General features: G+C 40.4%; 1 protein-coding gene across 3 annotated transcripts in view; it reads right to left on the reverse strand.

Moving 5' to 3' along the window:
• Positions 1-4,664: 4,664 nt before the first annotated feature.
• LOC124777967 (pleckstrin homology-like domain family B member 1) overlaps positions 4,665-25,533 on the reverse strand; it is a 1,066,194-nt gene continuing 1,045,325 nt past the window's right edge. For 2 of the 3 annotated variants that reach the window (XM_047253529.1, XM_047253527.1), the window contains 3 exons: positions 10,172-10,291; positions 7,560-7,823; positions 4,665-5,950 (listed from right to left, as the gene is read on the reverse strand). In XM_047253529.1, coding sequence (XP_047109485.1) covers positions 5,762-5,950; positions 7,560-7,823; positions 10,172-10,291 — 573 coding nt within the window. In that variant the 3' untranslated portion in view covers positions 4,665-5,761. The remainder of the gene's footprint in view (positions 5,951-7,559; positions 7,824-10,171; positions 10,292-25,533) is intronic. The other variant, XM_047253528.1, reaches the window with a different exon arrangement.

Genomic DNA, 25,533 nt, shown 5'->3' on the forward strand with positions numbered 1-25,533 from the left:
TGTATATGTTCTTGTTTCTGTTGATTAATTCCTTTGAGTTTTCCAGGTTCCTGTTGTTATCAAAAGTGTACAATTTTTGTAGTAGTGCATGTGTGTGTGTGTGTGTCTGTCTGTTGTGGCAGGGAATTTAGGGTGGGTGCTTTCGGATTTTTCTGTGTCATTCTCTTTACCTTGCCTTTTGAGAATGTTTTTCAGTGTCTGTTGAATGTTTTTCAGTGTCTGTTGAATGTTTTTCAGTGTCTGTTGAATGTTTTTCAGTGTCTGTTGAATGTTTTTCAGTGTCTGTTGAATGTTTTTCAGTGTCTGTTGAATGTTTTTCTGGTACCTTGCTGTTGTATCACTGGTCAGTGTTGTGATGTTGTTGTCTCCGAGAAAAGCTAGTGTTTTCTCTATGTATTCTTTTTCATACATAATTACAGTAATATTCCCTCTGTCTGCTTGTCTGTTGGCTGTGATTTCCTCTGATGTTTTATGAGTAGAAATAATTGTGGATTTGTGTGTTCTGATTATCTGTGTTATTTCTGCAGCTACTAATTCTCTTGTCAAGTTCGCATTTTGATGTGCTCAGTCTTTCTTGTTCCTTTATAATGTTTTCTGATTCCGTTATGAGGTTTTCTGTTGTTTTGTGTGATATGTTTGTGTTAATGTTGTGCTTTGATCCTTTTTCTAGTAGGCTCCTTTCTTGTTTGGTAAGATCTACGTCAGTTTGGTTAGTGATTGTCATGGAATTTGTATTGTTGGTTGTGATTATTTTTAGTGTGTGTGTGTGTGTGTGTGTGTGTGTGTGTGTGTGTGTGTGTGTGTGTGTGTGTGTGTGTCGTTAATTATTCTGTTTGTTTCTCGTGTTTTTCTTTCATTACTTTCTGTATGCATGCCTTTCCTCTCTGTTATTTCCCCAAATTCAAAATTGGCACAGACCTCTGTGGTGAACAAATGTACACTGACTGGGCTGGGACACACAACAACCACAATGACACTGTGTTTTGGTAAAGTGCAAAGTGATTTTACGACCTTACTTATGAGAATACATGTTATATTTGCGTGTGCATCATGACACCTCACCATGATGCTGAGAATAAAAGGGCTACCCAAATGTAAATGTAAGTAAAAATGAATACAGGCATGAAATATCACGACAAATTAAATTACGTTTAGCTGATAGGTTAACCCCCAACAAACATTCTCATCAACATCGTTTGGTTGCAGATGACAAGCTCCCTGTAACAAATAATACACAAGTGGTCCTGAAAAATCATGCACAGCAAATGTAAAGGTATTAACAAAAAGAAACGAACTATTGTTTGAACTAAAGATCCACATAATTTTGTAATCAATTAGTAAAAATGTTCACATTACAGATTAAATAAAATGGAAACCCACTGATGATTGCACAGTGGTGCTGAAACATATTTGGGTACTCGGGAAAAACAGTGTTCTGCAAATCCAAATGATGAATTTAACTGTTCTTAAAGAGTGGGCTCTGGAAGGAACCCAGATATGACAGCCAGTACCCACCTTCAAGTAGGCAATGTTTCTGTACAGCCAAGACACAAATTTAGAACATACACTATCCTGTCTTTGGGAGTGAATAGTTCCTTCCTCGGGAAAAAGAGGGGATAGGTTGAGGAACGTTAAAAAGGAAGGGCGTGAGTGAATCTTACTTCTGATACAAGAACCTTAGATATATCATTAACCCAAAATTGTGATAAAAACAGTACACTGCAAAAAATGAGGAAATATTGGATGGCAAGTTTTTAAATCCTGGAGATGAAAAGCTTTTTACTATCATTATGGTTTAAAATCCAATCAAAGATACTACCCATAAGAAACAGCTAAGGATAATACAAAATTAAAAATATGCAAATATTTTTGATAATCCTGCAAAATCATGTAACCACGTCCATTGATGGTTCCTGTAAGTTTCTTTTAATGTTTCTTAGCACCTCAAACCTTCTTCGCCTGCTGTGGCCATCCATAATCTCTGGTTCTGGAGTGGCTGAATACGGTGACTGGAGGTTGGCATGTAAACTTGTAATAAGTGTACACAACCGAAAGATAAGCACATTGGGAGGATCAAGCAGGATGCTTCAACAGTATGACAAATTGAGACAGATGTGAGATGCAGTTCAAACTGTCATTTCTGCAGAAAACAGCAATGAAATAATTCTTAATATAAGTAAAAATTTGGAGATTAAATCATATTTCTATGTCTCTTTAACTCTGCTCCAGTTGTGCATCTTTCAGCAGGTTGGATGCCCTTTAGTGTCAAGGCTGCTGCTGTTATACCTAATCTGAAGGCCACATAATAGTAGCACTTTATTTCCTGAAGTTTCAGAGAACATATTTGTAGGCTTCCATTTAAGAAACTGAACATTCAAATGATTTTTATTTCAGTCTTTGATCACAATATGAATTCTTTAGACGATGACCGGTTTCAGTCTGTAATGACCATCCTCAGATCTATAATATACAAATATATACACCTAGTGAGTAGTGTGTCTTTCAACATGATACAGCAATACATATCACAATATACTATCATACAACCAGCGAGATATACAGAAGATACGGTAAAACATACCTTTTTGCACCATGTCCTAAAGTGATAAGGCCATAATAGCATCTTCAAAACATATAAATATAATCAGCATAGCATCGTCATATGGATCTAAAATAAGGTGTAGAATAGGCTGCCTCATCCACACAGTCATTATTGCAACTGGCTACTGAAGTACAGTAGCTACCAGAAATCTGTTTGCCTACATCATCCCTAGATGTAGCTACTGTCAGCTTAGATGTAGTCGTCATTTACGCAAAAACATAATCTGATAAAAACACATTATGTAAAATACATGTAGCAGACTTTTAAAATTGATAACTATCATAGAAACTAAATTGTGATACATTAAAAGACGAATACACCCATATAAAATTATTAAAAGGAAATATATGAATAGAATAGGACTGATCCTTTTTATGGTGAATTTACAGTCAACAATTAGTATACGTATTACATTGCCTGTAGCAACCTATAAATTGACTATGAAAGATAAAATGTCTATATGACAGCTGGAAAAGGACATATCAATGATCAGCAGCCTCTGTTAGGTCGGCCGCCAAGATGTCATTTAGGCATGCACCGATCTTAAGAACTTAACCACTAGAGGGCTTTACGTACAATGTGATATATCTCCCACAGGAAACTTTTAAACAACATATTAACAGTCAATAAATAAAATTATATTGTTTGGTTATACATTCAATGAGTAGATAGTACGTAATCAGATACAGGATTAGAGCGATTTATGTATGGAAGTAAGGCAAATGCCTACTGTTCTCGACATAAATCATCAAGTAAGGCTAAGTATAAATACGCGAGGCATTATTTAGTTATCGTAGTACGTTATCAAACAAAGCAAAGAAGGCGTTGGGCGCCTACGATAACCAAATAATCCATCGCGTATGTATACCTAGCCTTACTTGATGATTTATGCTGAGAACAGTAGGCATTTGCCTTATTTCCATACAATAATTGCACTAATCCTGTATCTGATTATGTCCTACCTACTCATTGAATGTATAACCAAACTATATAATTTTATAATATGTTGTTGAAAAGTTTCCTGTGGGAGATATGTCACGTTGTATGTAAAGCCCTCTAGTGGTTAAGTTCTTAAGATTGGTCCAAGCCTAAATAACATCCTGGCGGCCGACCCAACAGAGGCTGCTGATCATTGATATGTCCTTTTCCAGCTGTCATATAGACATTTTATCTTTTATAGGCAATTTATAGGTTGCTACAGGCAATGTAATACGTATACTAATTGTTGACCGTAAATTCACCATAAAAAGGATCAGTCCTATTCTATTCATATATTTCCTTTTAATAATTTTATATGGGTAACTGTATTCGTCTTTTAATGTATCACAATTTAGTTTCTATGATAGTTATCAATTTTAAAAGTCTGCTACATGTATTTTACATAATGTGTTTTTATCAGATTATGTTTTTGCGTAAATGACGACTACATCTAAGCTGACAGTAGCGACATCTAGGGATGATGTAGGCAAACAGATTTCTGGTAGCTGCTGTACTTCAGTAGCCAGTTGCAATAATGACTGTGTGGATGAGGCAGCCTATTCTACACCTTATTTTAGATCCATATGACGATGCTATGCTGATTATATTTATGTTTTGAAGATGCTATTATGGCCTTATCACTTTAGGACACGGTGCAAAAAGGTATGTTTTACCGTATCTTCTGTATATCTCCCTGGTTGTATGATAGTATATTGTGATATGTATTGCTGTATCATGTTGAAAGACACACTACTCACTAGGTGTACATATTTGTATATTATAGATCTGAGGATGGTCATTACGGACTGAAATCAATCATCGTCTAAAGAATTCATATTGTGATCAAAGACTGAAATAAAAAACATTTGACAGTATTGGCTCACTGTCTGTATATGCGACCATGTCGCAGTTGGTGAAACTGAACATTAATACTAAATTGTCACATATTTTAGTATGCTTCACTGGCACATTAGTATATATGTAAACACTGAGCATCAAGTTACTAATTTAAAAAGGCAGTGGAATGGGAAGATGTGTGGAAGTTTCCGGTTTGCATTACAAATGAATAAAAAAATAAAACAACTAATAATTGATTATGTATTTATTTACTTGCTACAAAAACATTCTCAAAAATGAAAAGCAGCAGTTGTGGCTGCTTTTATACAGTACCCCAATGTAATAAGCAACAGTATCTTGACAGTACATGACAAAGTAGCATTAGATGTTCAACAAATTAAAAATAATCTGAAATGGATGCAAGACATTTGTTTCACAATGGTCACATGTTAGAAAGGAAAGATAATTGTCAGTGTAGAAGATAAAGGCATTTCGTTTTTACAAAAATAATTTCAGCTATTTCAAGCCAAATTTTATAAAGTACTATCCACACACTGGCAGCTGTGAGAAACACAAAATCTGCTGCCCAGTGAAAATCGTGACACCATCTGCATTTCTTTACCACTGATTCCCCACTATACACACATTGATTCAAAAATTAAGCTGCTAGCATTTTTGTTACATCCATTCTCCTTATCCAGATGCAATGTGAGCCATCATCACTATATTTAACAATGTGAGCACATCACACAAGTGAGAAAAGTTTTATTCATTAGAAAAATGATATTAGGTGGTACATTGTACATACTTCTATGTTATATAAGAAATTACATGTTTGCATATACACTTGTTTATGACAGAATCTTTCTGATGAAAGTATATTTCACAATATTACATACATTTTCAGTTCTTATATAATAATTACAAATGGAACAATTCTCCAAAATTCATCTATGCCACAATTAGCAAGTAACAGACTTAAGCACACTTACTACATTTTTTATATGAAATATATCAGATCTATCAAAGCTCTTTTTTCAAAGTGCCTGATTTGTGCGACAATCTATTGACATGACTTTTGTATTATCAGCTAAAATAGTTTGGCAAAGTTTGATTTCTCAAAAGCTACAGCAGGGGTATGCAAATATTAATCTTCTCTATAAAAGAATAATATTTCAAGTCTTATTAAAAATACAATCCCTTCTCCCTCAGTCTCAAAACACCACAGCTCTCGTGGGCAAAAAGAAAATGGGAGGAGGGCATCTTTCAGGACAGAGGCTAAGCTCCATAACTGGCAAGCTCTGAACCACAGATAGTAAGAAAGAAAATGGATGCATAGTTTATCTATGACCCATGTTCAAATTCCTGATAACCTTCAGCACCTGTAAATATGACGTCCACCCATATACGCATTGCCTCTGGACTGGGAGCCATCAGATAATATGTTCTTTCATGAGTCTTGACAACAAATGTAAGATGTGGACTTGGAGATTTAACAGAGTTCATGTGGTCAACATAAACCTCTTCTATTGACTAAAAAATAAACAAAGTGATGATTATTACATTTTTGTACAATGAAGGGAACCAACATACACAATAACACATATGATTTATTTTAATTTGGAACTAATTTATTAGTTTATTACTTTATTATTTTGTTTTAATCTGGAGTCATAAAATTTTATCTGAAAACAGATTTATCACAATACTGATACAACACATCCCACCTCCCAAAGAAAATACAATTCTCTCTCTCTCTCTCTCTCTCTCTCTCTCTCTCTCTCTCTCTCTCTCTCATGCATATGGCACTGAGATGCAGAGGCACAAATTTTTCTTCCATTTGGGTATAACCATATTTGCTGAATCTGTAGCTACCATGGACTTCTTTCACCAAATCAATTGTAATGTAAAAATGATTTTGTCATATTAAAGGATGTTTAATCAAATATTTATTTTAATTAACATTCCCTCCCACAGATTTCACAACCAATTCTGCAATTTCAATTTCAGAAAATCTTTGCAACAAAAACTAGTCAACAAGAACCTTCGCAGCACATATACTATCTAATCAAAAGTATGTGGACACCTATCAGTAGACATCAGTACGGGGTGAACCACCCTTCACCATTATGATGGCTTGAGCACTGGTGGGGACACTTCCAATGAGGTGTCTGAATGTCTCTTGAGGAATGGCAGCCCATTCTTCTTCATGAGCCAAAACCAGAGAAGGTAGTGATATTGGACACTGGAGTTTGGAACTAAATCGATAGTCTAACTTTCCAAAAGGTGTTCCAATGAGTTCACAGGTTGGGACTCTGGTCAGTCCTGTCCATTTCAGGAACATTATTGTCCACAATCGTTGCCTCACAGATGCAGCTTTATGACACTGTCATGGTCATGCTGATACAATCAGTCATTGTCTCCAAACTGCTCCTTCATTGTATGTAGTACACAATGTGGTAAATGGTATTTGTATACTCCGCTGTTGGCACTATAAATGATAACAGTTAACATTCTCCAGGCATTCACCAAACCCAAACCTTTCCATCGGATTGCAACAGGGTATACAATAATACATCACTCCAGATCACTAATTTCCAGTTGTCCACCCCGTCCTGTGGTGTCGTTCACGACATTTCCATTTTGTACCCCAGCTTGAAATATGTGGCTAATCAGGAGCTGCTCAGCCTTTATACACCATTCTTTGTAACTGATTATAATACACTCCCCTTCCTCTTACATTTCCGCCCGCCCCCCCCCCCCCCACCCTCCATGTTACATTATTTCAAGTGGTATGGTATTGGGGGATTTAAGAGCCAGAATATGTAGCAACTGAGCCTAAAATAAATATGATACATATTAGGTAACAGGCAACAAAAAGAGATTTAATCTGGTATCTTTACTTTACTTTTAATCTTTAATTTTCATTCGAACGATCTTTTCACACTATTTTTAATCAACCATGCCATTTAACAAGTCACACAGGAAAATATCCTTAAAAAAGAGAGATAAAAATGAAATCAAATTTGCTTTCAGATGAATGTTCTGTGAGTGTGAATCACAAAGAATGATGAAAATGCAACAAAAGATAAATATTTCAAACCATTAAAAATATTAATAGCACGAAAGTAACATTTCTTACCTGAAAGTAAGTTCCCCCTCGAGGTTTCTTTTCTGATCTGTCACCATAGTACATAAGAGTCCTCTTAACTCTATCAAAAACAAACCACCGCTTGTTCCAGTGATGGAATTTGGATCCCATCTTATGTAGAGGACCACGGCAAGATGTGGCATCAAGAATAACATGTGGGCATAATTCTATCTGATGGCCTGCAGATTCAATGTGTGCCCGTAAATTTAAAGACTCACTACGAATTGGCAGGTAGCGTGTTAATGGTCTCTGCTGCTGAAAAACAAAAGACGCATGGTCACTGAACTTATGTGTAACACAGTATACTACAAAAAAGGGGATATATTCAAAGACCGCATAAAATTGGTGCAACTTTCGAGATATCACTTAACCAATTCACTCTCCTAACAGGCTAACTTTGTTCCGCATGACACTAAATATCCAAACCATTACTTACACTAATACTGCCTGTCTAATTTACTTACAACATCTAAAATTCAAAAGTGGATCATAGACTTCAGTCCAAATACTAGTTTCATGCAACTCTCCATACAAGTCTATCCTGTGTAAGTCTCTTCACATCTCTGTGTAGCTACTGCAACCTAAATCCATATGAGCCCTACTGCAACCTACATCCGTTTGCACATGGTTACTGCACTCGAGCCTTTGTCTCCCTCTATAATTTTTTACAACACACACACACACACACACACACACACTTGCCTCCATTACCAAACTGACTATTCTTTGTTTTCTCAGAATACATCATGTCAATCAATCAATCCCCTCTTTTAGTCAAATTGCGCCATAGATTTCTTACAGCACCAACTCAATTCACTGAGCAGAATAAGAAAATAGAATGGCAAGTTATTAAATCTTGGATTGGAAAGATTTCTTCTGTCACTGAAGTTTAAAATATAATTCATGGTGTTATCCTAAAGAGGTGGATAAGAAACCACAAGATTGAAACTCTTAGTAATCAACCAAACCTCTGAACAACATTTGTTGATGACTCCTGTAAGTTTAGTTTCATAGGATATTTCTTAGTAGCTCACATTCTCTGGCTAGTATAGTTATAAATCTAAGATTCTGGAGCAACATTTCATCACAACTCTTGATGTACAAAATATGTGAGAGTCTTGTATCTACAAAATTGTGGTGGCTCCCCCTCATCCCAGTGTCTGAGTGAACTGCCCCTTCTTTTTAATGTTCTTCAACCTGGCACCCTCCACCCCTTCTTAGACTATTAGTGTCAAAGGCTAGGATAGAGTACTTAAATGGATCAGTGTTTTTTAATTAAATCATGGGAGGAGGTAGGTGAATCAGTGTTTATTAATATATCCAACATGTGACTTTTATGAATAAACACTGATCAACCTGACTTCTCCCACAATTTAATTAAAAAAACACTGATCCACTTACTCAGTGTGTTTGTGCAGATCCATTGTGTTAGTCATTTCACCACCAATTGTATACATCTTCGTGTCTCGCATTTAATGCACGTGATATGCACCAATGTCAGCCCACTGTCATAATCAAAAAATATTTGTCTCTAAACTCACTAATACACCAAAAAAACAGCAAACAAAACAAATGTTTCAATTCCGGTGCTAGAAATACATTAGGCCTAACTCTCTTTTCGCTCTCATTGGGTATGATGAAGACTGGCTAAGCAAATTGCTGGCTAAGCAAAATAGACATCTCGCCAACCTACGACCAGTAGATACGCACTGCCATGCCTGCTGCTGGTCCTGATCTATACTTTAGCCTTTTGAATCTGCATATATTTCTTGAGACTCTGGTAACAGAAGTTCTACGATAATATAATGAAAATTAAGAATGGCTTTCCATTACAAGCTACATTGGTATTACTTCAGCTCCAGCTTTAACCATGTCTATTGAAACATCATTTCCAGATGTCTATCTTTACACATTCCTCATCTGTTCTATGATCACTTTATATTCTAAACTAATTGTCACATAGTATATAATTTCTTATGTGTCTGATAAAAATACTTTCACAATAAAAAGGACAGGAACTTTAAAAACAGAAAATAATTTTATAACAAACCCAGCATGCTTTGCACAGGTAACTCCTGTGAAATATCTACACAATGCTGCACCTTGCAGGTCCATAATAGAATAATGCCCACCTCAAATTCAGTTCTCTCCCATGACACATCAGCTACTCACAATTGACATAGAAACATTATGCTCACAAGCTTTTAGCCTGACACCACAGAGTTCATACAGTGCAATTTCTGTGGCTTTATGGTCACTCGGTGCACTTTTGTGCGTCAACACACAATGTCCCAGGAAAGGTCTCCCTCTAATAACACTATTTTTCATCTTTATGTACTACATGTCATAATGTGGCATGTACGGTAACGCAAATCCATACAAACACAATTATGCAATATACAATTATTCACCAAGATGTGACAGCTAAAGCAATTAAAACGATAAGCACAATATGTTATGGTTACTGATTTATAAACCAGCAGGTCAGTTACATCTTTTAAAACAACAGCATACCAACCCTTATCAAGAAGTTTCATGACTATTTCAGTAAGAAAAATTAATCTAATACTTGAAGAAAAAAAGCTTAAAATTTGTAAAGGTACCTGCAACTTCGTTGCTTTGTCCCGCATACGAACAGCCAACTGATGTTCATATGATGAGCCATCAGACAAAGGCCGTGATTCTTCAAGATCGCGTTCCAGGCCTAATTCCTTCTCCCTAACCTGAAACAAAACACAAGTCACCATAAGTCAAAAAAGCTTGTGCACAAAACTGCAAAAATTCTGTGTTTGTACCTGCTGAAAAGTATACAATAAATTACAGGATATTGGCAACACGTCATTGTAACTATACACAGAACAGATAAAACTGAACCCCTAACCAAAAAAACACTGAGGAATATAATGCAACCTCAATCAGCAGTCAAGATGGTAACTAAAATACCCAATCCAAAAGAAAACAGGAATTTCTATATGCTCTACCACAAACCCAAATCATGATTTAATAATACATTCCACCACATTCTCTGAATATAAATGAGGCAATTATGCAACGAGACATTTCTAAAGTGTCTCAGCTCTAAAGTCTATTTTTTCTCCATTTCTTGTACTATGCCGGCGCAGTGTGCACTACATGGAAATCTGTAATGTTAAGTTGTAAGTTATTTCCACTTCCTTTGGATAAACGGTGTCTACGAGCCATAATTACGGAATTATAGCACATTGTATGACATTAAGCAAACTGTACGACTTCGGTGATGATTTTTTTTAACGTCGCAAAAAATACAAGTCGAAATGAAACTAAATTATTTCCAAAACACTGCCTTGGCATGATGTCATTCAGTGCTGAAAGAACGAACAGAACAAAGGTTTTGTATGACAAATAAGTTCTTCGCTTTAACCGTGTAATCAAACTTAAAACGCTTAAACCCACTTACTGATTCCTGTCTCACTTTAAAGGTTCTAAATGATATACGACACTTTAAACTGCGATATAAGTCTGATACTTTAATCCAACCATTAATCTCGAAATGCAAATTCTAATTACTGTAAGAAAAAAAATCAAATCTATGGCAAAACTACAGGATTAGTTAACAATTACAAAGCTCACCTGGTATTTCAAGTAAAGTACGTGAGGATCACCAAACATTGTTAATTTTGTTTTCTTTTCTCAACACACAATTTAGTTGTTTCAACACACAGTTAAATTAGTTGTTAAATACAGTCAATGAAGATTATGTGAAAAAGTTTTCGTTTAAGCCGTCGGATTCTGCACATTACTGTGGCTGCTTCATTGTGTAGTCGCGTCAGCTTAATGGTTACTACGCACTTCTGTCAACAACACAACACAGCACACATAATTATGTCATAAAATCTGTTTTTGAGAAAACCACGTCTTTAAACAAGCCGCACAGTGACAAACGATAAATACCGCAGAAGGTGAAGCTCCTATTGGCTCCAAGTTCATTAGGCCTCTGTATACCGAACCGCGAAGTATAAACCGCGGTGTACAATAAACTGGCACAGAAGTCTCCCACACGGCAGTTGGGAGGCGGTGATCAGTAATATATCTAAAATTTTCTTGTTAACTGGTCCCAAAAGGAGTGACACAATTTACTTCGCAACTAGCTGTACAATTCGCAACAGTGCATTTCTTTCAAAATATCGTCCGCTGAACCCATTTAGTTTTACAGTTCATAAATTTACAACGTCCAAAGACGATGACAGGAACACAATTAATTCGCACTAAGTATGTTTTCTACACTTTCTCAACAAGACACTGTCGACACAATCGTAGCATTCTGTTGATCCCAACGCGCTTCTTTCATTGCGCCGATTGGCAACCAAGACAACACATTTACGGAGGTCGCTAGGGACAAAGTGACTACTGACTAGTACGTCGTAAGTCCGCGGGATAGCGCTGCCATCTCAGCTGCCACTGTGACGTCACAAAGCAGAAATGGCAGGAGGGAAATTTAAAGCTTCAGTCATAACAGTAACGCCGCAAGAAGCCTAACTATGTTGTGAATACATTACAGACATTGTGAAGTAGTACTTAAGGAAGCAAACTGCAAGTTTTTCTTTTAGTTAAAGTTCACTGATTTTGCACATCTATTAAACTCCTTGAAAGTACGTTAATTAATTTTATTTTTATTACTAGTTTCAAGCCTTGAATGGAAATTATTCTGGCCTACAGTGCTGCAGCAAGTAAATAAGCTCGACATTATTTGTAGAGCAAGCAGTATTCGAGGTGTGTTCTTACAAACCTTGTGTCTCCTCATACAAGGATGAAAATCAAATGGCTCGAAAGTAATAATGAAAATATACGGACATATTGAATATGCAGATACTACTCTGCTAATTTGACCTATGCACTATTAATCGAAATTTGCATTCACAACTACAACATTGTGTTCACATTCGCAGGCCTCGGCAACTCAAAACCAAACTGTCGCGCTCCAGCCTAACGCAGGCTTTGGGATACTCATTAACCCATCAACACACGCGGTGGCTGATGGGAGAGCCCGTGACTGGGAAATACGTTGCTCCAATCAGCCACCGATCCGGGACAACTTGGTCTGCGCGAACTGTAGTTTCCAAAAATTAATATTGAAGGAAATATGGGCGCTGGGGGCGAGAAGAAGAGTCAAAAATTGCTATATTTAATTAAATGATTGAGCCAAGTTTGATATGTGTCATGCTATAACAATTTAATAGATTACTCAAAAAAAATTATTATATTGCACAGAATTGGTGGTTACCCATGGTGTTTGGGAATTCTATAAGGAATAAAAACTCTGTACGGCAACCATATTCCAGTGGCGTAGGAGGGCAGGGGTGGGCGGGGTGTTGGCAAATACCACTTCTTACCCCCCAGCCCCTACCATTACGGAAGCCTATTGGAGGAAAATATTGTTCGTGTTTTGTTCAATATGTATTAGCGCGTGTATGGTATTTTGTTGACTGGTTGCATCTATTTGTGAAAGAGAATGTAAGGTATGTAGAAAAAAATAGTAATAACACGAGCTCCAACACTGGACACAGACTGATCGATAGTACGAACACACACATCTAGGTTAGCCGTTTGTATTGTTTTTGTTTTGTTTTGTCTTTTTTCCTTTCAAACGAAATATAAGGAAGTTGTGCAAATTATGATTTGAAAATTTCGACGTGTTAATTTCTCTGTGCAGTATATTTTAAATTTGACACTGCAGTATGTAAATAAAATGGAATTTATGACAAATTTTGTCTAATTACTTGATAAAGTTAGTGAAAACGGCTTATTGCTTCAGTCTGCTGTATAAAAGATCAATCTCTCTTCACAGACAGGAAACCACTTTCACACAACAAGTTTGTTATAAGGGCCACTTTTCCACAACCGTTAAATATGCGAGGGTGGTTTGATAAGTGTGGCAGGTTTCCATGAAAGAATGGAACATTTTTGTTGTTCTCACAGCTGACCAATCGCGCATCCTGCACATTTCAACTCAATGTTTGGCGATGTATAATCACACTTTTTGCGCCAATTTGTGACTTGAGGAAACCTGGATCCATGATTACACACCAGAGTCAAAATGGCATTCAAAACAATTGACAAAAGCTGGTGAAAGTGCACCGAAGAAGGAAAAGACCATTTTGTCAGCTGGTAAGCTGATTACCACTTTTTTGTGATATCCAAGGAATAATCCTCAGAGATTACTTGGAAAAGTGCAGAACCATAATTAGACCCCATTATGTTTCGTTTTGTATCGCGTCCCAACACTGTTTTGTAGCACAACAGGAACGTTGGCGACAGTCTGAGGGTTTTTGGGGTGTACACCTTTGTTGTCGGAGGTGATAGGGAGAAAGCTCTTCTAGGTAGAACTGTAGTTATTGGTTGCAGTGGTAATCTGTTAGGATTAATAGCAGGATGGGTATGCTGAAGAGTTCAGTATTTATTTAAGATATTCATTTATTATCTCTTTGATAACTTATAAAAGAGGGCCGGCGGATGTGGCCGAGCGGCTCTGGGCGCTTCAGTCTGGAACAGCGCGACCGCTACGGTCGCAGGTTCGAATCCTGCCTCGGGCATGGATGTGTGATGTCCTTAGGTTAGTTAGGTTTAAGTAGTTCTAAGTTCTAGGGGACTGATGACCTCAGATGTTAAGTCCCATAGTGCTCACAGCCATTTGAACCATATTTTATAAAAGAGGTGCCAGTTCCTAAACCCTTCTTTAATAAATATCAGACTCAATTTATTCTTATCAACAGGTCACTCGCCTAAGCTTACAAGAGACAGTTGCTATTCCGTAAATTGTTCTTGTTAATTACGAAATTACAAACGCTATCAATTCCTTGAGACAAAGACAGATCGTCTATGTTCAAAGCTATTCTCCAGAATAGATAATGATTACTTTTCTTTCAGTTGATGTGCGTGTCACCAGGTCTGATCACCGACTCCTCGCTGAGATTATTACTTCTGCATCCTTCTGCTGCTGCTGCCTGTCGTAGCTACACGGTGTCTCCTCAAAGCAGCCACTACTGCTCTCCCTCTCTGAATCCTCTCTCAGAATCTCTTGCTTATATACCGTTCTAAGTCGAAGCTGACCTATAACAGCCGTTCGGGATATTTCCATCAGCTGCTTCCTTCGACACGAAAACACTTCAGTGTTCGATTTCTCTTATAGGTTTCCATTCGATGTTACCTCTTTACGTATACAGGAAAAATTCGTTTAGCGTCAGGGCTTGTGCCTCTTGGCGCAGTCTTCTCCCATTTGATCTGACAAGTATTGCTTATTAAATTTTTTTCTTGGGACTGGACAGTTGGATCGTTTGAAGCTTGCATTGGCTGAAAAATGACCAAGTTTGGAACGCAAAAAAGTGCTCTTTCACCAGGATAATGCACCACCCTACGCAACAGCGATAACAATGGTGAAAGTGCACGGATTGGGCTTTGAATTGGTTCACCATCCGTCCTATTCGTCAGACTTAGCCCCAAGAGACTTCTTACTGTTCCATAACCTGAAAATTTGGCTTACTAAGAAGAAATTTACATCAAATGATGAAATGATAGTTGCAGTCAACGAGTATTTCACAGAGTTTGACAAAACATTTTTCCGGTGGGACGAAAAAAGTAGAGGATCAGTGGATCAGGTGTATATCCCTCAAAGGAGACTATGACAACCCTCTTACTTTGCTGAGAAGCCGAAGTTGTAGACGCGATGAATTACGCAGATTAGCATACGGAGTCTTTCACAAGTGGCGGAAAGCCATTTGCCAGTTATGCCAAAGACTAGCGCTAGCACTGGGGACTGGGATACGCTGGAAATACACACAGGCGTCACCTGACTGGCTGCCGACACACCTGCCCACACCAGCAGCCAAAAGCAAACCTCAACAGCGGCTGCTGGCGCCCTGACCTGGGGCCTCTAACACCCTCAGCGTATTGTGGGCGCCCTAAAGGTTATGAGTAACACACGTCACAAATGAAAACGTCATGTAGTAGTGGTAGTGGTAGTAGTAGTTTTATCCGCCCGCGGTCACTTTTACAAGGATATTGGACATGTCTGATGCTTAATTACGTTAAAATACTAATGTGTATCTTATTTCGTTGATTATGTTTAACTTGTTGCATTTCATTAGTTTGAATTCGTGAGAAGACAGTCCAGATATCCATAACGTCACACAAATGCATATACAAGGTGTTACAAAAAGGTACGGCCAAACTTTCAGGAAACATTCCTCACACACAAATAAAGAAAATGTTATGTGGACATGTGTCCGGAAACGCTTAATTGCCATGTTAGAGGTCATTTTAGTTTCGTCAGTATGTACTGTACTTCCTCGATTCACCGCCAGTCGGCCCAATTGAAGGAAGGTAATGTTGACTTCGGTGCTTGTGTTGAAATGCAACTCATTGCTCTACAGTACTAGCATCAAGCACATCAGTACCTAGCATCAACAGGTTAGTGTTCATCACGAACGTGGTTTTGCAGTCAGTGCAATGTTTACAAATGCGGAGTTGCCAGATGCCCAATTGATGTATGGATTAGCACGGGGCAATAGCTGTGGCGCGGTACGTTTGTATCGAGACAGATTTCCAGAACGAAGGTGTCCCGACAGGAAGACGTTCGAAGCAATTGATCGGATTCTTAGGCAGCACGGAACATTCCAGCCTATGACTCGCGACTGGGGAAGACCTAGAACGACGAGGACACCTGCAATGGACGAGGCAATTCTTCGTGCAGTTGACGATAACCCTAATGTCAGCGTCAGAGAAGTTGCTGCTGTACAAGGTAACGTTGACCACGTCACTGAATGGAGAGTGCTACGGAAGAACCAGTTGTTTCCGTACCATGTACAGCGTGTGCGGGCACTATCAGCAGCTGATTGGACTCCACGGGTACACTTCTGCGAATGGTTCATCCAACAATGTGTCAATCCTCATTTCAGTGCAAATGCTCTCTTTACGGATGAGGCTTCATTCCAACGTGATCAAATTGTAAATTTTCAAAATCAACATGTGTGGGCTAACGCGAATCCGCACGCAATTGTGCAATCACGTCATCAACACAGATTTTCTGTGAACGTTTGGGCAGGCATTGTTGGTGATGTCTTGATTGGGCCCCATGTTCTTCCACCTACGCTCAATGGAGCACCTGTGCTGCTAGAACATGTGCCTTTACAAGTACGACACAACACGTGGTTCATGCACGATGGAGCTCCTGCACATTTCAGTCGAAGTGTTCGTACGCTTCTCAACAACAGATTCGGTGACCGATGGATTGGTAGAGGAGGACCAATTCCATGGTCTCCACGCTCTCCTGACCTCAACCCTCTTGACTTTCATTATTTGAAAGTTCTTGTCTACGCAACCCCGGTAACAAATGTAGAGACTCTTCGTGTTCGTATTGTGGACGGCTGTGATACAATACGCCATTGTCCAGGGCTGCATCAGCGCATCAGGGATTCCATGCGACGGGGGGTGGATGCATGTATCCTCGCTAACGGAGGACATTTTGAACATTTCCTATAACAAAGTGTTTGAAGTCACGCTGCTACGTTCTGTTGCTGTGTGTTTCCATTCCATGATTAATGTGATTTGAAGAGAAGTAATAAAATGAGCTCTAACATGGAAAGTAAGCGTTTCCGGACACATGTCCACATAACATATTTTCTTTCTTTGTGTGTGAGGAATGTTTCCTGAAAGTTTGGCCGTACCTTTTTGTAACACCCTTTATAAGCCATCCTGACCAATTCTTGGATTAGACTAGATTCAGGTTTCGTTGCATAGACCCAAAAATGAGACGATTCTAGTGGGTGTGGAACAAGTCAAAGTATAATACAAAAAACATGAAACATTTGAATATAATACTCACTACAATGATCACTTATCAGGAGACTGTCAAAATAGATGAATACGTTGCAGTAAACTGGAGTTGCTAATATTTACAGAATTAATACACTGTTAGAGTGAAACATAGTTATGCCTTTTTAATAAATTTATCAATACACAAAATAACTAATCTTGACTGTTGTGACCAAGTGTTGTAAAAACTGAAATCTAGCAGACATTTTTACTTAAGCTGGTCGAACACACACTGTTGAGATAGTCATCTATAGAGTAGGAGTTGCCTATCAAAAAGTCTTACGAACTATGCTTCATTTGAAACCAAGTTTTTCATTGGTTACTGGCAATTTATTGAAACTGTGCGTTCTTGCATATTGGACCCCTTTCTGGATCAAGGTAAGTGGTTATAGGTCTTTATGTATATTGTTCTTATTCCTAGTATCGATACAATGTGTTGAGCTATTCTGATAGTATAGCTGTGGAACTCTGATATTTTCGGGTACTTCTTATTTGTTGCAATTCCTGTTTTGTAAGTTTACATGGATAAATCATTAAAACCTGGATGTTCGGTACTCTTTACCATCGTTATGATTTCGAGAGAGCCGACCGATCAAAACTCGTATTTGTGTGTGGACATCACATACCCCAACATCCTGTCAGCTATCCACCCACTTCCAGAAGTGGATTATCTGTTCTACCGAGTCCACACGGGGAATACAGTCAGTCTCATGAAAAACATTGTACAGATGGTGAACAAGGATAAATACGCCATCAAGTAACTGGCAAAGAAATTTCCACGAGTCAATGAGGCGACATTGTAGGAAAGAAACTTCATTGGTCCTGAAATTCATAAAATTTTTGTGGATATAAACTTTGACCTAGTCATCGGGAGTAATGAGAAACAAGCGTGGGAGACCTTTAAAAGTGTTGTGCGTGGTTTCTTGGATAACAGAACAGCTGCAAATTACGTTGAAATAATGAACAGCGTGCTGGACAAGTACCATCGCATAGGCTACAGTATGTCGTACAAAATACACTTTCTCCACTCCCATTTAGACTTTTTCCAGAAAATTGTGGTGCTGTGAGTGATATACGTCCGAATCTCCTTCTGCCCACTCTCTCTGTCCATCTTCTCAGCCCCTGTCTTTGTCCATCGCTACCTCTTTCTCCCTCTCTCTGTCCATCACCTCTCTGTGTTCACCTCCTTCTTTCCGCTTTCTATGTCCGTTTCCTTCCACCCCTCTGTCCATCGCCTCCCCCCCACCCCCTCCACCCTTCTTTATGAGCTTGAGCCCTGTTTTCTGATATTTCAAATTCATGTTCTATAGTAGTATTCTAATCATAAGCCGATAAGCCATGTACACTAACTTCCTGTTTCCTAACAACATTTCATTATATTGAGGTGACGAAAGTCGTGGGATAGGAAGGTATAAAAGGACAGTGAACTGGCGGAACTCTCCTTTGTACTCAGATTCATGTGGAAAGGTTTCCGACGTGATTATGGCCGCACGACAAGAATTAACAGGCTTTGAGCGTGGAATCATGGTTGGAGCAAGATGAATGGGGCAGTCCATTTCTCAAATCGTCAGGAAATTCAGTATTCCAAGATTCGCAGTATCGAGATAGTGACGAGAATAGCAGGTTTCAGGCATTACCTCTCACCACGGACAACGCAGTGGCCGACGGCCTTCACTAACGATTGAGAGCAGCGACGTTTGCGTCGAGTTATCAGCGCTAACAGGCAAGCAGAACCGCGTGAAATAACCGCAGAAATCAATGTGGGACGTACGACGAACGTATCCGTTAGGACAGGGCGGAGAATTTTGGCGCTAATGGGCTGTGGCAGCAGACGACAGAGGCAAGTGTCTTTGCTAACAGCGGCCGGCCAGGGTGACCGAGCGATTCTAGGCGCTACAGTCTGGAACCGCGCGACCGCTACGGTCGCAGGTTCGAATCCTGCCTCGGGCATGGATGTGTGTGATGTCCTTAGGTTAGTTAGGTTTAAGTAGTTCTAAGTTCTAGGGGACTGATGACCTCAGAAGTTAAGTCCCATAGTGCTAAGAGCCATTTGAACCATTTTTGCTAACAGCAGGATGTCGCCTGCAGAGCCTCTCCTGGGCTCGCGACCATATCGGTTGGACCCTAGACGAATGGAAAACTGCGGCCTGGCCTTATGAGTCCCGATTTCAGTTGTTAACGGCTCAGCTCATGGTAGGGTTCGAGTGGTGCGCAGACCCTACGAAGCTATGGACCCAAGATGTCAACATGGCACTGTGAAAGGCGGGGGTACTACTTAATGGCGTGGGCGGTGTTTACACGGAATGGACTGCGTCCTCTGGTCCACGTACACCGATCATTGACTGGAAGTGGCTATACTCAGCTACTTGCAGACCGCTTGCAGCCATTCATGGGCATGATGTTCACAAACAACGATGAAATTTTTATGGATGACAGTGCTCCATGTCAGCAGGTCACAGTTGTTTGCGACTGATTCAAAGAACTTGTCTCCGGTCCCCGTAGACTGATATGTTCTTACTACCACCGTTGTTCGTATGCTGCGTCACATGGCTGGGCGTCGCACACCACTCCATGTAGATACACTATGTGATCAAAAGTATCCGGACACCTCCCAGATCATACGTTTTCATATTACCTGCATTGTGCTGCCACCTACTCCCAGGTACTCCGTATCAGCGACCTCAGTCGTCATCAGACATCGTGAGAGAGCAGAATGGGACGCTCCGCGGAACTCACGGACTTCGAACGTGGTCAGGTGATTGGCTGTCAATTGTGTCATACGTCTGCACGCGAGATTTCCACGGTCCTAAACATCCCTAGGTCCACTGTTTCCGACGTGATAATAGTGAAGTGGAAACGCGAAGGGACACGTACAGCACAAAAGCGTACAGGCCGACCTCGAATGGAATGTCGACTGACAAGAGACCGTCGACAGTTGAAGAGCGTCATAATGTGTAATAGGCAGACATCTATCCATACCATCACACAGGAATTCCAGACTGCATCAGGATCCACTGCAAGTTCTTATGACAGTTAGGCGGGAGTTGAGAGCGATTTTACGCTCGAGCGGCTGCTGATGAGCCGCATATCACGCAGGTAAATGCCAAACAATGCCTTGCTTGGTGTAAAGAGCATAAAAATTGGACGATTGAACAGTGGAAAAATGTTGTGTGAAGTCACAAATCACCGTACACAATGTGGCGTTCCGGTGGCAGGCCTTGGGTATGGAGAATGTTCGGTGAACGTCACCTGCCAGCGTGTGTAGTGCAAACTGTAAAATTCGGAGGCGGTGGTGTTATGGAGGAGGCTTGCACCCCTTGTTGTTTTGCGTGGCACTATCACAGCACAGGCCTACATTGATGTTTCAAGCACCTTCTTGCTTCCCACTGTTGAAGAGCAATTCCGGGATGGCGACTGCATCTTTCAACACGATCGAGAACCTGTTCACAATGCACGGCCTGTGGCGGAATGGTTACACGACAATAACTTCCCTGTAATGGACTGGCCTGCACAGAGTCCTGACCTGAATCCTATACAACACCTTTGGGATGTTTTCGAACGCCGACTACGTGCGAGGCCCCACCGAACCACACCGATACCTCTCCTCAGTGCAGCACTCCTTGAAGAATGGGCTGCCTTTCCCCAAGAAATCTTACAGCACCTGATTGAACGTACGCCTGCGAAAGTGGAAGCTGTCATCAAGGCTAAGGGTGGGCCAGCACCATATTTAATGCCAGCATTATCGATGGACGGCGCCACGAACTTTTAAGTCATTTTAAGCCAGGTGTCCGGATACTTTTGATCACATAGTGTACGTTGGACAGTCCGCGTTGATACGCCAACAAATCGGGCAACTCCACAGACGAGATGGTCACGGGCATGTCCATATGTGAAATTCGTTTTCACCTTTCTGGCACGTCTTGCTGCACAGATTCTGTACGAACGACAGGCACATACAGATCATTTCACTGCTATTACTTATGTCACGGGTTTAGAGTCACATGACCAGTTATACACTATATACAGTGATCACCGCGCTCTTTTAAGGCGGTGACTAATATTTTGTCCGGTGATACTCAGAGGCTGGAACAACATGGTATGATGGTCCGCCCTAACAGCATTAAGCCTATTTACTTGTTTATGTGTCCATCGCAGCGCGAAGTTTATAGTAAAATGAAGAATCTGTCGCTGCAGTCAAACAGCAGAATATGTATACAATTGTTGAGGGCGTCGAGTTTAGTAGCTAGGCAGAACTGAAAAAACTGGCACAGCAACAAAGAAGTCGAAAGGCTGCTTACACTAAACACTGAACGTACATGGAAAGATTAAGTCACTTTGCTGAGGAGGAATCGTGTATGGTGCCTATGGAAGAGCTAGAACGGCTACATGTTACATTTCCGTACACAAAATTCCGAAGGCAAGACAAGAAATGGAACATAATCATCGGCAACGCTGCTGAGTTTGTTATTGCCTTGTGTTCTTCACTGATCGTAAGGGATCACCCTGAACTCTTATGGTTTCGCCCGGTTATTAACTAGTGAACCAACAGAGAACGATGTGAACCAACAGAGAACGATGTGAACCAACAGAGAACGATAAATGCGGTAATAACAAGTAGAATTCAATTTACATTAATTTTTGCTTGTGGAACAACCGCAACTGTTTTAATGGTTTTTTTCATAATGAACATTACATACATTTATTGACTGGTCCTTTAAACTACCAGATTTCAGGGACTTGACCCCATCCTCATATGTATCGATAAATAGCAGGACGAAGCGTCCATCTCAACGTTGACTTACAAGGCAACACATATGCCGTACATGGCGTCAGTTACAGTTCAAATGAGCCTTTTCCGCGAGCAAATTTGACTGTTCAAGAAATGGCTCTGAGCACTATGGGACTTAACTTCTGAGGTCATCAGTCCCCTAGAACTTAGAACTACTTAAACCTAACTAACCCAAGGCCATCACACACACCCATGCCCGAGGCAGGATTCGAACCTGTGACCGTAGCGGTCGCGCGGTTCCAGACTGTAGCGTCTAGAACCGCTCGGCCACCCCGGCCGGCTTGGCTGTTCAGTCTGATGAGCCACGTACAGCAGATGCGTTGCCTTTTAAGTCAGCTTTGACACGAACGCTTCATCCTACTATTTATGTACATACATCTGCAGATGGGACAATATCCCTGAAACCGGCTAGTTAAAAGACATTAGCCAATAAGTAAATGTACAACTATTGCGGATGTTTTCATCATAATCATTTTAGATACGTGATCACATGGCTATTTTATAATTATATATTTTAGTAATCATTCAGACCGTACGAGGGATGCCTATTGCAGGTCTCCTGTCCTGCACTTCTTGGAATTAATACTGAAACAATCTTTTAATTATATTAATTGATAATTCTTGTGATAAAAAGGTTACGTAGAGCACAACAGTACTTCGACAGGAATGTCATTGATCATACTCTGTCTTCTAAGAAAAAGCAGACACAGCCGCAGAAGCAGTTCTGGTGACGGTTTTCTGGACAGGTGTAATATCGTAAATAACCCTTTAATGAATGCTCTAATGCACGTATAAACATGCTAAACATTTTTTCGAATGCGTTCATTTCAAAGACATGGTAGGCTTTGATTCCAAAGGTGCTGCACGTAATGCTGTTAACAACTGGGAAGCGTCTGAAACGGTTTTAATTCGCGTGACCTACACCGGCGACTTTTTGGTGTTGCCGAACTTTCTGAGTTAACTTTAGCCGCCGCGCCAGCCGAAAAAGCCGCCGAGAGTTCTAAATCGCGTCGCTTTATGACACACTGTCAACTAATTCTGTCGTTTGCTCGCCAGACGCGAGCCTGGGGTACGATGCCGCCGCCAGTCCGTTGTCTGCGTATCATTTGCCGTGACGTCGCCTCCACGTGTCTGCTGCCCCCAAGCTGCGCGTTGCAACACGCGTCCGCTGTCCTGTTTGCAAACGTAATTTAGCTTTCCTAAATCTCGCGTGCACTGAGCAACGGCAGTGAAATCATTTCTGTTAAGACAGCAATTACAGTTTATCGAGTATGAACCATGAGAATGGCAATGGAAATGAGCGTTTGGCGTCATTGGCCGGGAGGCCCCTTGCGGGGCAGTTCCGGTCGCCTTGGTGCAGGCCTTATTACATTCGACGCCAGATTGGGCGACCTGCGCGCCGGATGGGGATGAAATGATGATGAAGACAACACAACACCCAGTGCCTGAGCGGAGAAAATTCCCCGACCCAGCCGGGAATCAAACCCGGGCCCGTAGGACGGCAATCCGTCACGCTAACTACTCAGCTATCGGGGCGAACCGAACCATGAAGATATATAACAACAAGCATATTCCCGTACACACGGCTAGGTAAATAAAATGGTACAAAAGGAAAACTATTTGTTTATTGCTCTTATAAACACGATCCACATTGTATGAACTGACAGACTACGCTTATGGTTAGATGTTCTCAAGTTTCATCCACGGCCCGTGGTGCATCACAGATGTCTCGGCGTCGGCTTTGGTTCGATGGCGCCATTTTGTCAGGCACGGTATACTTTAACCATGACGGCACGCGAACAGTTTACGAACTTCGCCGTTTCGGAAATGAATCCACCCTTGTCCCGAAAGCCAATGACCATGTCCTGTTGGACGTCAGCTAAATCGCTCTGTTTCCACATTACGAAAACGGCTGCACTGTTTTCAGCGTCCCCCGAAAAGCTTTATATACCCTCCACTGCTAGTGCTGCCACCGCCGCTTCTGAGTCGACATTACACTGATTTCTAAGGCAGGCGGTAGTCACATTAATGTGACTGGACGATGTGCATATGCGTGTATTTTCTATGCGACATTGTTTCAAAATCTCACTCAAAGTGTAACAAACACATTGCACCATGTCCTTAAAATCTCAAGATTCTATACTTTTCGTATTGCTAGTTAAGAATAATAAACCACAAAAGACGACCACGTGAAAGCAAATATCGCGTTCTATTCGTAACTACCGGAATTGACAAACTTTGTATTCCTCGTTTCAGCTTTTTATTGACTGATTAATAGAAGTAAAACTATAATTCTTAAATTTTGTTTGATGTGTAGTCGTAAGTGTTCAACGGTCTTTAAGAGTTTTTATGCGAGGTAATTAGATTCATTGAGCAACATGTAATATGTGCTTGGGAGTGAATTTGGTAAGAGTAAAGATGGCATAGTGTGTAACAAGCTTACGTGTTCGTTTGAAGACGGCAAAGCATCTCTCTTCAATACAATTGACTGGCGCTAAACGCCGAACTGAAATCGCGTCATCATATATCATAGATTAGCAACAAATTTAATCTGAACGTAGAAGTACTGGAGACGTACGTAAAACTTAGACGGAATATTATAATGTTTTCAGTTCTGTGTTGTAGAAATCCTACCCACAGTAATTCCACTTCCATTGTTGACTTTTTGAGATGATTCACGGTATCCTGAAGAGAAATGTTTGTTTGTATGCTACGCAAAATGGCCAACACAAACTCGAGAAAGCAGCTTATTTGTGTTTGCTCACTGTTGGTGTTGCTTATCAGCGCAGAATGACTCACGTGAGGTACCAACTCTTAACAACACCGAAGCCTCTCTCAGTACGTGGAGGAGGAAGGGAGTCCTTGCGTTTCCAAGAATCTCAAACGAATGGAGAATTTGTAATGGCTCTCGTTATTTCGCGGAAACTGTGATCGAATTTTGTTACAGAATATTGTTCTCAGAAACAAATTACCATACTCGTTAGCACGAAGACACGGGGAAGTAGCCTCGTGGCACAGAAACAGGTCCGCGCCTTCTCAACACGGAAAGAGCGGCCGCACGGGCGATCTGTTGGCACGCGTTGTCAGAATCGGCCAATTTAAGTGCTGGCACAAGGAAAATGGGCCCATGAGCTGGCCGCGGCCACCCTCCGGCAGGTGGCACATGCTATTTCGGTCGCGCCCCCATAAAACTGCGCGATACCTGTACGTACTTGTCCAGCTGGAAACCACACAACTACACGACGCGACAAAATACATGAACTCCTACAAAATTCTCCTAACGTTGATTCGACAGTGAGAGTGCATTTGTAACCTCACCTCTGTAGGCAC

This window comes from Schistocerca piceifrons, chromosome 2 (assembly GCF_021461385.2).
Source record: "Schistocerca piceifrons isolate TAMUIC-IGC-003096 chromosome 2, iqSchPice1.1, whole genome shotgun sequence".
Taxonomy (NCBI): domain Eukaryota; kingdom Metazoa; phylum Arthropoda; class Insecta; order Orthoptera; family Acrididae; genus Schistocerca; species Schistocerca piceifrons.